This window comes from Sinohyriopsis cumingii, chromosome 4, assembly GCF_028554795.1.
Source record: "Sinohyriopsis cumingii isolate HCF-2022 chromosome 4, ASM2855479v2, whole genome shotgun sequence".
Lineage (NCBI taxonomy): Eukaryota > Metazoa > Mollusca > Bivalvia > Unionida > Unionidae > Sinohyriopsis > Sinohyriopsis cumingii.
The window spans coordinates 133,467,822-133,483,396 of record NC_142964.1 but is presented as its reverse complement, the minus strand read 5'-3'; the positions used below and the strand labels follow the sequence as shown (position 1 = coordinate 133,483,396).

At 33.3% G+C, this 15,575-nt stretch overlaps 1 protein-coding gene across 1 annotated transcript in view; it reads right to left on the bottom strand.

Moving 5' to 3' along the window:
• LOC149802116 (adhesion G protein-coupled receptor V1-like) overlaps positions 1-15,575 on the bottom strand; it is a 513,020-nt gene that overhangs the window by 197,646 nt on the left and 299,799 nt on the right. The window contains exon 56 of the mRNA XM_089956897.1: positions 5,263-5,404. Coding sequence (XP_089813023.1) covers positions 5,263-5,404 — 142 coding nt within the window. The remainder of the gene's footprint in view (positions 1-5,262; positions 5,405-15,575) is intronic.

Sequence of the window (15,575 nt, the reverse complement as noted above, 5' to 3'; positions counted from 1 at the left end):
CATCTGCATAATTAAATCGCATACAGTTAGCAATATCCGAATAAATCATTACCAAACATTAACATGTCATCACGTAAACGGAGACATATTATTTTAGAAGAAAGATGGTTGTTCTACTCGATGACATCGGGTGAGGTGGGGAGGGTACACTTGCCAAACAATTTTATGTAGAAAAGACTCGAATAAAACAATTTTATGTTGAAAAGACTCGATAAAAATGTCATAACCAATAAGGAGGTTATTCAGCAGCAGTGGGAAAATGGAGGAAATGGAAAAAGAATTATGTATGTATCAAGACTTAAATGATGTTTTTGAACAGTTTTGCAATGTGCATGACAACAATACCCACTTGCATATCACGCTTATGCCAGGAATAAAAACTATTAATGTATATTCAGTTGAAATAAGTCTATTATTATAACAAGAAGGACCTTTTAATAATTAATGTTACTTTTAAAGGAAGATATTAAATGAAGATATTAAATGATTTGAAGTATGTAGCTTTCTTTCTATGTACATTACATATATTTCTCACAAAAAATTTAGTCCCTCTCTGGAAAGGCCACCTGTCTTACAAGGCCACTTTCCCAGTGCAGATGGGGTGGCCATGTGAGAGGGGGACCACTGTATTTCTATAACATCAAACTTCTTTTGAAAACAAAGAAACCTGACTGGATTACTTGGAACATTGCATCAGAATACAGATTTGCATCATAATACAGATTGCTAGATAGACTGGGTTACTTAAAACATTGCATAGGAATACAGAGTGCTAGATAGACTGGGTTACTTAAAACATTACATCTAAATACAGAATGCTAGATAGACTGGGTTACTTAGAACATTGCATCTGAATACAGACTGCAAGATAGACTGGGTTAAGATAGACTGGATTACGTAAAACATTGCATTTAAATGCAGACTGCTAGATAGACTGGGTTACTTAAAACATTGCATCTGAAATACAGAGTGCTAGATAGACTGGGTTACTTAGAAAATTCCATCTGAATACAGAGTACTAGGTAGACTGGGTTACTTAGAACGTTGCATCTGAATACAGAGTGCTAGACAGAGTGGGTTACTTTGAACATTACATCTGAATTCAGAGTGCTGTGCTAGACAGACAATAATCTTATCATAGGTCTGTTTGTATAAATAACTATACATTCATGCATTTCTATTATGGTTATTAATCAGTTATTTCCCTATGTGAAGATGAATTAAAGAAGTTATATCACAAAATCTAATATTTTCAGTTTGGTAGGATAAGTTCAGGCTCATCAAATCTGCTTCATGCTTCTAAAGTTCAATCCAATAATGTGCTATAACTCAAAATTAGCACGCATGTCTCATGATCTTCTCATTGCTTAATGATGTTCACTTTTGAGAAAGGGACATAAGTACTGCATGATAAGCACTGATGTAGGTAAAGTTTAATTAAATTATCTTTGAGTTTAAAACTGACTACAACAAAAAGCAGCCGTAGACTTACATCATTCCTCGTAGTGACCTTGCCCCAATGACTAAATAAGCAAGATACTGTTAAATTTTATAAAAGTCTAAACTTTTATATAAAAAAGTTTCCTGCAAATTTTTTTAAATTTCAGGTCTTAGTTTACTTCTAACATAGATATGCATTTATCAATCCCCCTCATGCCAACTTACACCCGAATCTGCTGTAAATGTGATAATAGTTTTGTTTAGTTCATGCAGTCACTCAAGTCACCCAAACATTAATGAACTGACCATTTACATAATGCAGTGGCATCAGAAAAGGAAGTCAGAGACAAATTTAATTTGTTCACTAATTTTTGTAAAAAAAAACATCTGAAAATTAGGATTTATCACAATGATTTGATTATTTACCAATTTTGACATATCAATACTGATTTTATTCCTGAGATTGATGTTATTGATGTATACAAGTCATGTAACTACAGTGCACCACTCTGTATATGTAATACCAATGTGGTAACTGTAGTGCACCTCTGTGTATATACTACCACTGTGGTAACTACAGTGCACCACTCTAAGTGTAGTAATTCATAATAGTGTAGTAATTCATAATAGGTACCACTGAAACATTTTGATCATAGTGATTTTAATGTTTCTGACTGACACATTAATTTACAGTTCTGCTTTTAATTTTCCTTATCTTTCTATAATGCAACATAAAATAATAATAAAAACAATGTTATGACATACCTACAGGCTAAGTTTGGTTAAATAAATAATTATTATTTTATGAGAAGGCAAACAAGTTAATGAACTTGCATCACTCAAGGAATTTTTCTAGAGATATCCACAAGCTGGGTTTGATAAAAATCCATTTATATTGCTTTGTTTTATCATGCACACATTTATAATAAGCCAGTACAGCTAAAAACTAGGGTCAAGACCCTTGACCATCAAACAAATGTTAGAGTGCTAAATATCAATTGGTTTATTGGAATGCAGCAAACAAAATGCCAAAGTATGACAAAAATTAATTTATGTATGCACAAGTCACTGTATTCATAAGCCAAATGATGTAAATACAAGTAATGACCTTTCACTGGACACAAAGTTCAATTAGGTCTGGTATTTATACTGACCTTCAAAAAGTATGGACATGTTGTTGGTCTGATCCATATCATTTTCCTTCAGGAATATGTACATATTGCAAGAAGTGTTTTAGTGAAGAGCCATTTCAATGCCACCTTTCATGTCAGGAGAAGGAGTGATAAGATTTTCAAGCTGGCCGCTAAGGTGTTATGCTACAGGACAGTTGAGCACCACTTTCATTTCAAAAGAGTCACATATTGCAAAAGAATTTTTGTGAAAACTCTATGCCTATACGACCATCCATTCTGGAAAAATAGCCATATAAAGATTTTCCAGACAGCCATCAAGACAGTCATTTTAGTATCAGTATTATTTTAATACAGCAACTAATATTTACAGAAAACAGGATTTCAAAAAAAGAAAATATGTTGATATGGCCATCTATTCAGCTGAAGTAATGAGACTGATTTCGGGATGTGATACTGACTGCATTTTCATTTAGAACCGATTACAAATAGTGATATGTAGTTTATTCAAAACCCTATGTCAATATGACCATACTTTCAAGAGAAGTAGTTATAACAATTTTCAAGACAACTGTCATGGACATCATGCTGGAGGTCTAATTAGCAGCATCTCCATTTGGGAATACCTAGATATCACAACCTGGCTTTTAGTATAAAAAAAATTCAAGATGGCTGCTATGGTGGTCATATTGGAGGTCTGATTAACACTATTTTCATTGAGGACCAACTACATATCAGAAAACGTCTTTTAGTGAAAAACCCAGGTCACTACATCTATCTAAACAGGAGAAGTGCACTAACAAGAGTTTCAAGACAGCCAGTATGGAAGCTGCTTTACAGATCTAATCTTCAACGTTTTCATTTAGGGCCACCAAGATATTAGAAATGTTTAAGTGAAAATACATGTCAATAGGATGACCAATTCATGAGAAGTAACTATAAAATGTTCTAAATGGCCACCATGTTAGACATGTTGAGGGGCTGATGGGCACTATGAATACCGAGAATTGGGTACAGATCATTAGAAGCTTTTAAGCAAAAACTCCAGGTCGATACAACCATCTTTTCAGAAAAAGTAGCAATAACAGGAGTTGCAAAATGGCTGCCATATTATCTGTCAGATCATAGCTGGTTGTGGAGTGCCTAGCATGCCAAACTCCCCACTAAAAGGGTGCAGATTTGAATCCTACCACATCAGCCTCTGTGTTGCTGTGCGATAAAACAACAAACCAAACTAAACAAGATCCCAACATTTATGAGAAGCAAGGATAACACAATTTTCAAGATATCACTCATTGCAGCCACATTGGAAATTTTATCATCACCATTTTCATTTAGGACCAACCAGATATAACAAAAGGTCTGTTAGTGAAAACTCCATGCTGATGTTATCAATATATATATATATATATATATATATATTTATATTGTAAGTTTCATTTTTCTCCATCACTGTAGATTGTAAAGATCATTTTGTAAATATGACATTATACAGCTAACTTTTGTCTATAAGTGTAGACTAAACTTTAAGATAATATTTGTAAACATATTTATTTGAATCTGAGTTCAAGACATTGGTTTTCACCTTGGGAAAAAATGGTTCACCTGATCTTTGCCAGGTAGTTTGCTCAAGTTTCAGTAAAGAGACCTGACCTTATTTGCAAATTTGATTGAAATTTACATTGCATCATCAGTCAGGTGACAGTCTGTAAATAAAGCAATTTACATCAGAATGATTCACTCCAATTTTAGCATCAGATGCAGAATCAGTCTTTTAGTTGTGTTCAGTTACAGTTTTAGAGGATTTATTAATTTCAATTATTCACTGGAATTACAAGTGCTCATTGATACTTGCAGACAAATACACCGTTTATGGATTATTATGAATTTGCTTAAAGACATTCTGAACTATATCAATAAAATACATCAAGACTGTTAGTACATCTGCACATTCGAGACTACAGAAACATCAGTATATTCAAGATTGGAATTCATGTGGAACACCACTGGAGTTCATTTGGAACATTCTATAAGACCATCTTTTCAGAAAAAGTACCAATAACAGGAGTTTCAAAATGGCTGCCATATTGCCTGTGAGATCAGCACTGGTTGTGGTGTGGTGTGCTTAGCATGCCAAACTCCTCATTGAAAGGGTGAAGATTAGAATCCTACCATCACATTTCCTCTACCTCATTCCTCTTCACTAGCCAATATTTGATCCCACTGCCAGCTCATGGATTCAGAATAAACATGATATGCCCTACTGCAAAGGAGGCAACTAAGGGAAGTGACCTTTTGCCATGGGATGTGTACCACAATGCTGTTCTCAAGACATGGACATTTTTTAAATTGTGCAGTTTATTACAAAAATTCTGGCTTTATATGTCTTTTTGGAGAGTTTTTGCAATATGTAACCTTTAATCTTTCATATCATGGTGCATATTTACTTTTGGTTGGAGGAGATTGTCTTCCTGAGGATTTAGCACAAGAAGTTACTATATAATTTTGGCTGCCTAGGTTTTGTTTGGCACTATATAGTCAAAATTGTGCTGATGTGTCATTAAACCCTATACAAACATACATATACACACACACCTGAGCCATCAACAGTACGAGTTGTTAGTATAATCTTTGGTACAATCATGATAAATACATAAGCCAGGAACTTTTAAGTTGAAGATAACTGCCTTACCTCTATTGGGACTACCCAGCACCAGACCATTTGTAGGGGTGGACAGGATGACCTCAAATGTCTCATCTGGTTCTGGTATGTCATCATTTATGATCTCCACCAAAATGACTTTCTGATTCTCACCATTTGCAAATAACAGCTCCTGAAAAAGCACATATAAAATTACAAGTATTGCAAGGAAATCATTTGCATCTGATGCTGTATGACAATGATCATAGATCATGCATATGCCAGATCCAAATGACAATTGCACAGGCCTAGATACACCTTGTATAATGCACTGGCAGTTTTCAGTCCATGCAGCTTATTAGGAGTAATCAGTCAAACAAACAATAAAGACATTGACATGTCAGTGCATTATGCAATGACAGATCAGGGTCTATGCTTTTTGTAGCTGGAGCCAACTTACATGTGAGTATTATAGTATATATCAAAACTCTTGCATAAAACATAGTAACTTATGAGATACTTTTGTGCAAATATTCAGTGTGGTGTAACTAAGGCTGCAACATTTACCAAAATGTCTAAACATGCACACTTCTTAAAATAACCAAAATAATACTGCTTAAACTAAACAATTAGAAACTCAGCTGTTTCTGAACAGTTAGGGCTTGCTGCATAGTGGACTGTCATTAAGAAGCATATGCTTCAATGTAAACTTTTTATCGTTCCATATTCTATACATCTTTTGCAGTTTCAGTGCAGAATCCCTAGGATTGTAGTGATCTTGTTTCCTACAGTAAGGCATCCTAAGGATTGTAGTGATCTTGTTTCCTATAGTAAGGCATCCCCAGCATTGTAGTGATCTTGTTTCCTATAGTATGGCATCCCTAGTATTGTAGTGATCATATTTCCTATAGTAATGCATCCCTAGGATTGTAGTGATCTTGTTTGATACATCATGGCATCCAAAGGACTGTAGTGATCATGTTTCCTACAGCATGGCATCCCTATGGTTTTAGTGATCTTGTTTCCTACAGTATGGCATCCCTATGGTTATTGTGACCTTATTTCCTACAGTACGGCATCCCCAGTATTGTAGTGATTTTGTTTCCTACAGCAAGTCATCCCCAGTATTGTAGTGATTTTGTTTCCTACAGTAATGTATCCCTAGTAATGTACTGATTTTGTTTCCTTCAGTTAGATGTCCTGGATGAAATTTGATAATGGAATGAGATGTATTGCATGGACATGCTGATGTCTTGGTTTTGTGAGAGCTACAAAACATAAAATGGTGTTTCTTAAAAGGAAAATGTTACTAATTAAAGGTGTGGTTAGGAAATATGTTATTTAATGGAAATACTTTGAAGAAATTTTTATGAGCATTATCAGTAAATCAACCAGAATATAAAACTATGTAATGTACTTAATAACCAGATCTCATGAAATTCAGCTTTCCTTCCTAGTGAAGCCTTATCTGAGGTCAAAAATAATCACATTTTCAGTAAATAATTAACATGAAAATCCTACCAAACAATCCCCTTTAGCAAAGATATGGAAAGACAGAATTGCTATGGTTAGTTCCTACTTTTATGACAGCCACATGAATGTTTGTTTACACATTTTCTAGTTTTGTTAAAGCATCCAGGCAGTACATAAAACTAAGCCTTTTACATGTGTAATTGTTGCAGCCTTAGGTGTAACAGGACCCTGCAAAATAACCTTGCATTTCTCAAAAGTAAAGAAAAACATACATGACAAAAAATCAAAAGATGAATACAGCAGGTAGGCTAACTTAATTATTATATTTGAATTATCAGAAGACTTCATTTGGTTTATTCTGCATCTTCCTTCAATCAAGCTTTTGATTTCATATTTATCTAAAGGTGAAACTTATCAAAACAGCTTGAGAATAATTATAGCTATTTGTACTGTGTAGCTTGTATATAATTATATATATCTGTACTGTGTAGCTTGTGTATAATTATATCTATTAGTACTGTGTAGCTTGTGTATAATTATATATATCTGTACTGTGTAGCTTGTGTATAATCATAGCTATTTGTACTGTGTAGCTTGTGTATAATTATACATATTGGTACTGTGTAGCTTGTGTATAATTATATCTATTGGTACTGTGTAGCTTGTGTATAATTATAGCTATTTGTACTGTGTAGCTTGTGTATAATTATAGCTATTGGTACTGCATAGCTTGTGTATAATTATAGCCATTGGCACTGTATAGCTTGTGACTAATTATTGATAATTGTACTGTGTACCTTGTGTATAATTATAGCTATTTGTACTGTGCAGTTTGTGACTAATTATGGTTATTGGTACTGTGTAGCTTGTGACTAATTATAGCTAATTACACTGTGTAGCTTGTGACTAATTATAGTTAGTTGTACTGTGTGGCTGATGTATGATTATATCTATTAGTACTTTGTAGTTTGTGACTAATTACAGCTATTGGTGCTGTGTAGCTTGTGTATAATTATAGCTACTGGTACTGTGTAGCTTGTGTATAATTATAGCTATTGGTACTGTGTAGCTTGTGTGTAATTATAGCTATTGGTACTGTGTAGCTTGTGATTAATTATAGATATTGGTACTTTGTAGCTTGTATATAATTATAGCTATTGCTACTGTGTAGCTTGTATATAATTAAACTAATTGGTACTGTGTAGCTTGTGTATAATTATAGCTATTGGTACTGTGTAGCTTGTGTATAATTATAGCTATTGGTACTGTGTAGCTAGTGTATAATTGTAGCAATTGGTATTGTGTAGCTTGTGTAAAATTATAGCTACTGGTTCATAATTGTAGCTATTGATACTGTGTAGCTTGTGTATAATTATAACTATTGGTACTGTGTAGCTTGTGTATAATTATAGCTATTTTTACTGTGTCGCTTATGTATAATTATAGCTATTGGTACTGTGTAGCTTGTGTATAATTAAAGCTATTGGTACTGTGTAGTTTGTGTATAATTATAACTACTGGTACTGTGTAGCTTGTGTATAAGTATAGGTATTGGTACTGCGTAGCTTGTGTATAGCTATTGGTACTGTGTAGCTTGTGTATAATTATAGCTATTTGTACTGTGTAGCTTTTGTGTAGCTATAGCTATTGGTACTGTGTAGCTTGTGTATAATTATAGCTATTGATACTGTGTAGCATGTGTATAAATTATAGCTATTTGTACTGTGTAGTTTGTATATAATTATAACTACTGGCACTGTGTAGCTTGTGAATATTTGTAGCTATTTGTACTATGTAGCATGTGTATAATACAGCTATTTGTACTGTGTAGCTTGTGTATAATTATAGTTATTTTTACTGTGTAGCTTGTGTATAATTATAGCTATTGGTACTGTGTAGCTTGTGTATAATTAAAGCTATTGGTACTGTGTAGTTTGTGTACAATTACAGCTATTGGTACTGTGTAGCTTGTGTATAGCTATTGGTACTGTGTAGCTTGTGTATAATTATAGCTATTGGTACTGTGTAGCTTGTGTATAATTATAGCTATTTGTACTGTGTAGCTTGTGCATAATTATAGCTATTGGTACTGTGTAGCTTGTGTATAATTATAGCTATTGGTACTGTGTAACTTGTGTATAATTATAGCTATTGGTACTGTGTAGCTTGTGTATAATTATAGCTATTTGTACTGTGTAGCTTGTAAATAATTATAGCTATTGGTACTGTGTAGCTAGTGTATAATTATAGCTATTGGTACTGTGTAGCTTGGCACACCGACAAAAGAGCGCAAGACAAAAGAGTGCAAACAATAGAGCTCCAACATAAGGGCGCCAACTAAAGAGCGACCTTTAATTGCCAACAAAAGAGTGTCAAATTACCAACAAAACAGTGCCAGACACAATTGTGCAGGTTAGAAAAATAATATAATATTAAAACATTCTAAATAATTTAGATGAAGTGTACAAGTTTTGAAGATTAGAAGACACTTTAATAACATATACGTACTTTGATTTATAGTTAAATTTCTAAATTGTGGACAATGCCTCATAGATAATCTATCACATTATCGTTGGCATATGTTGTAAGAAGCGCTTGTAACCTTCTGTTGAGCTGGACATATTTGTTCTTAGAAGCTTGTGGCTGAATCACTCCAGATAGATGACGTTCCATTTCTATTTCGACATGAGCTTGCTCCAACCAGAAATGGTTGATCAATTTGAAAATCGATGGATGATTGCAGTGATTCGATCTTATCCATGTTTCTTTATTAATAAACTTTTTACAAATAAAGTTTGTACTAAACTTTTCACTATATATGCAAAACTTTGAAAAGAAACTACACTTTATTGCACTTAATTGTCGGCGCTCTTTTTTGTCGGTGCCCTTTTATCTGTGCCTTATGTCGATGCTCTTTTGTCTGCACTCTTTTGTCGGTGCTCTTTTGTTGTGCGCTCTTTTGTCGGGTCACCGTGTAGCTTGTGAGGTACTGTCTAGATCGTGACTAATTATAACTATTGGTACTGTATAACATGAGTCCTTCAAATGAACTATTGCTATCATGTCTAAAAGAAATCCCATGAATTCTTTATAAGACCATTTCTTCTTTTTGACTGCTTGGTGCTGTAAACATCTATTATGTCTCAGTCATAAGATTTTCAAATTAGCCACAGTGGCAGAAATATTAGATGTAAGATTAGCACCATTTTCATTGAGGACAAACTAGACATCATTAGAGGACCTTTGGTAAAAACTCCATGTTGATATGACCATCCATTCAGGAGAATTAGTAACACGATTTTCAATATGTTCATTTTGGCAGCCCAATCTGAAGTCAGATCAGCACCATTTCGTTTAGGACTAACTCGATTTCATAATTAGTTTTTTTTATATGATTTTCCATCTAGTAGGAGTAGCAATAACAAGTTCATGATGCCTGCCATGGTGGCCATACTGGATATCATATTGGCACCATTTTCATTTAGGTCCAACTAGACATCATAAGAAGTCTTCTTGTGAAAACCCAATGTTGCTATGACTTTCCATCTAGGACAAGAAATAATATTTTCAGGATGACAACTGTGACAACCATATTGGATATCAGATCAGCAGTTTTAATTATGACGAAACAATCAATGAATCAAATGGTTAATAGTTTTGAATTAAAAAAATCTTTCAAGAAAATAATGGAATTACTAAAGAAAATACTGATAAAATTATAAATAATGACTAAATTCAAATACTAAATCCATAATGGAAAATTCTATACTGAAGCTCATTTATGATTCACTAGGCAACTGAACATGTCACTATTTGTCACAAAATTTGGTAAATAGCCAAATGTCCAATAAAAATGTGAAAATAAAAGGTATTTCATTAATATTGCCATAATTCATTTATAATAATAAGCATTACACTGAAAACAGAACTGATTTAGAGCTACTAGCAATGGATACATTGCCAAGTGCCCCCATTGCTACCATTTGTTGGGCCTCAAACCAACAAAAAAAAACTTTTTTGAAAAACAAAGTTTGGAGAAGATATGCATTCAAAGACTTTTAAATGATGATGTGGAATGCTTGAAATCCAACTCCTTCAAAGATTCATCAATGCAGAATTCATCCCATTTAAAGATATCAAGTTTATCAACAAGGGCCATAACTCTATAAATATGTGAAAATGAGACAAAAAACCCATAAAAGACACTCAAAAATCTAGGACTATCAAACAAATTTCACATCAAATCGCATCAAAATATGTTGAATGATTTTGTTTAGATATGTTGATTACAAGCAACATTCTATGTAAAGATGCCAATTTATTGACAAGGGCCATACTTCTGTTAGAAATTGTATAGATGATACCCACCCCCCCCAGGACATCTGGATCTAAAGACAATTTTCTTACCAAATTCTGTCAAAATATGTTGAATGGTTTTTGACCTGTGCTGATTGCAAGCAACATTCTAAGTTTCCATGTAAGGCAAGAATTTGCTTGACAATGGCATAACTCTGTCCAAAACAAAGTAAATGAAACAGAAACCATAAAAGTTGCATCTAGGTCAATGAGACAATGTTTAGACCAAATTGCATCAGAATGAGTTGAATAATTCTAGAACATTGCCAGTTATAAGCAACAAACCCATGTGAAGATATGAAGCTAAATGTGAAGGGCCAAAATCTCTCCAAAAAGGTGACGACATTACAAAGCCCATACAAATCAAATCCATGTCTATGAGGCCATGTTCATAAAAAATTGCATATGTTGAATGGACCTTGAGCTATGTTGGTTACAAGCAGCATATCATGTGAAGATATGAAGATAACATTCAAGGGCCATTAAAAAATGAAAGTGATGAGCCAAAATCTGTAAAGAGCATGTCTAGGTCTGTGAGATAATGTAGATATCAAATTGCATAAGAATGTGTTTAATGGTTCAAAACCTATGCTTGTAACTGTGATTAGCTGTAGTGGAAGTTTGAAATTAATTAACAAGGAACAGAAATTCTATACAAATTGAACTGTAAAAAATGAAACCTATAAAATGCACATCTATGGCATGGACAGCAATTTACCTATCAAATATCATCCATCTATGTTGCAGAGTTTTGTTAGCTACATGTAGTGTGAACGGACAGTCTAATGGACATGGGAAAGGTGATTAATGTAAGGCAGTTGCATCCTGACACAGGGTGATAGCATCTTACCTCTTCCACCTGCTGCAAATTCTTGCTGCAAAAGCATGCTGAAAACTGGGTGAGGTGAGAACTGAAAGCGGAAGTGAAAATAGAATCCATATCCAACTAAAATGTGAATAAGACCAATTCCAGTGAAACAACCATCACCAACACATATATATGCTGATAAAAAAAATGTTTAAAAAATGAGTGGGAGTGAAGGGATTAAAATCTGTAATTTCTGAAATTTAGCAGCTGTTTTCTTCTCCCAGTAAACATCTTTATATCCAAAAAAAAGCAGTCTAATTAGTGCCCCCATGTTGGATCTTAATTACATCTGACTTAAATGAGATTAGAAGTGACATCATTATGTAAAAAACTTGCAGAGATTTACGAATCCACTTACCTAACTACACGCAGCTCAAATTCTGTTGGGACAAGCTCAAGTTTGCAAGGCACTTGCCCATGCAAAAAACTGAGATAACGATATAAGAATTCGGTGGTCTGGGTCAAATATATATTTGTCCTACAGTGTAAGACATCCACCCTGATATTTATGGTGTTTGGGTTCACCTAAATAACATAAATATATGGGTGGATGTCTTTCATTGTAGGACCAGGTCAGATATATAAAAGAGTAGTTCTGTGCGAACTATTTTTCTGACAAGGGGATCTTATCACAGTACATAAATATGGCATTTATATGTACTACATTCTTCTTCTAGTTAACTGGCCATGAGTATTTACTATTTAAAGCAAGTTGACAAACAAGGAATACATATTAACACTTCAGTTACATGTTAGTTGTAATATTTGTATACATATCCATGATTTGCTGACTTTCAGGTTCTAAGTTAGCCTCAGTTGGATTGTCGACTCTAACAAATCAGATTGTCGAGTATAACAAAATGGATTGTCAAATATTGTTTTGATGTATGTTACTGATTTATGGTGAATATAATTGTTAAGAGTATAATCTGTGAGATTTCTTTGACAGATGTGTTTGGAAATAAAATTGAAAAACTGATTAAACACCAGGAAGATTAACCCAACGTGTAATTGATGTTATGAAAATGTATCATCCAGTGTTTTGATATGTTGTTTATGTGATTATTACAAGATACCAATATTTACTTAGTGCTTGGCAAACAATTAAATGGACAAAACAAAGTGTACTCAAATTATTCAAAAAAGTTGAATGTCAAATATTTTTATGTATGTCATTGATTTCATGGTGACAATATTATGCTCTCTCTCTCTCTCTCTCTCTCTCTCTCTCTCTCTCCATTTATCTGTCTATATATATATGTCCTTGTGTGCTTTTGGACTATTTAGTTATATCTGTATTCTCTTTCTGATCCACATATATATCTAATTGTACTACTTATATGTATACTTTTTATAACTAATTATTTCCATATGGTTTTAAGTTGCCACCAAAGATAAAAAGAAAACAAAATTTGTATTAAATATAATGTGACTTCCTTAAAACATACCATATTATGGAAAATAATGTTTGGGGCAAGTTCAATTTTCTTGCCCGCTTTTCCTGGGCAAGCTGAGTTTTATCAGATTTTTATAAATCCCTGCAACATATGTCACCTGTAAGTTGCTTGTGGAAAATCACTGTAAAATATTTCATTGTATACAAGATAGGATATACACTGTAATACTTTAAAATGTTTCTTTTCCACAGCTATTTTTGGGAGATAGCTGTTTTTAGGATATATGCACAGTTCAGCCCTGACCATTTTGTACAAACTAGAATGTAATCTTGCAAAAATTCTAAACATACAGATATTAATAAGGGCTATTCACAATAATTAAATGTTCTGACAACCAAAAGACATTTTTTTTTAAGACTCAAATAGCCATCAAATTGTAATCTGACTGGTCATCCTACAACACCAAGAATAGTGTGGATAAAATCCCACCACCAATATCCAGATACCATTATTCTTAGAAAAAAATGTCTATATAAGCAATATTAAAGAATTATTTTGGTTCATTTATTTCTTATTTGTGTATTGGATGTCAATTATTATTTGCAAGATTTCCCATAGAAAATATTTTGAAAATTATTAAAAATCAACTTACTAAATTCTGAAAGTGAAAAAACATAAAGGTGAGCTTAGTAACAACATTGTATGTGTGACGTATTGAACATAGATATAAATAAACAAAAAGATTATTTCTCATCAGCTTCTGAACTGGATTCCCTTGCTCCAGTCACTTAGGGCTGTTTCAGAAATAAAGGTATGGGAGAGAGGAATAAGGGCCAGAAGATACTCTTTTTAAAGTCCACTACCCGTTAGATCTTGACTGGACTGGTCAATACATAAAATTTTTATTGATCTAGATTAACACACCACACTAATGTATAATTCAAGATAGATTCCTTCTGATACCCCATACCTTTGTTTGCTGGAACAAGTCTTTTTCAGAAGTGAAGCAAATGTTATGTTTTCTTGAAAGATATACATCATAAATTTCCGATAATAAATAGGTAGTCTCTTTTTGTTGAATGCAAAACATACATTAACTAATGATCCATGGATTATTAACCACAGACACATTGCAGAACAAAAGTTATTTTTTGAGGGACTAATATGAATACATAGAAATTAAATATTGAATGTGCTACAGAATTATAAATCATAAGATCTGAGCTTTTTTTCTGAAACAATATCAGTACCCATATCTCTCCATCATGATATGGTAGTTAACTCTATAACTTCCAGTACCCATATCTCTCCCATCATGATATGGTAGTTAACTTTATAACTGCCAGTACCCATATCTCTCCATCATGATATGGTAGTTATAGAGGATCTCAAATGGGTAATGACTTAATATTGAATTTATGAAATGATTTTAATAATATCCAGCTTTTACAAGCCAAGGCTATGTAAAGTTGGACATTATTCAATGAGTTTCATAAATATTAAATCATTACCCATGTGAGATTCTTTTTATATCATAGTTTTTACTTCAGTGGAAATTATTTAAAGAGAAAGAAGAACAAATGTTTCCTTCATTCTGACAAATGGTGCACCTTTCATTTGTTGTGCATAAAATATAGTCCCAAACAAAGTTGAACTAACTATAAATCAAAGAAAAAGCTTCCATCTTAATAACAGAACATTTTATAACAACAAAATCATTTTTTTAAAACAGAATGATCAATGTGATGTGATCCCACATTCTTTCATATGGTACACAGTAGGCCTAGAGTACATGTTTACCCTAAAATGTCTCTTTCAGAACTAAACATTACATTGTTGTGAGTTTCATGTGAAATAGGATTACAGGATGCAGAAGTTCCCATAATTACTGTAATGCATTTGTGACTGGATATTTGCAGTATTTGATTTGGAACAATATATTGTACAGGAGATCTAAATAAATTTCTATTTGAGTTGGATAAATTGCATCACACATTTACTTCGTAAACATGTTGTGGTTGGATCAAGTTCTGTCAGTCGGGACACCCATTTATGTCCGCATTCTTCTGTGAACAGAGGAGAGTTTATTTACTTCTGTAAGTTAACATTTAAGCCATTCTTGTATATAGGGTAGATTCTATATTGTGATACAGATATACCAGCCCCCTCCTCCCACCCTGCCACTCGCTATCAAATGAGTAATACCCTTAGTTTTACTTCTTAATGTTTTCCTGTCTTGTAGTTTTACGCCATTTTTCTTTTCATGATAT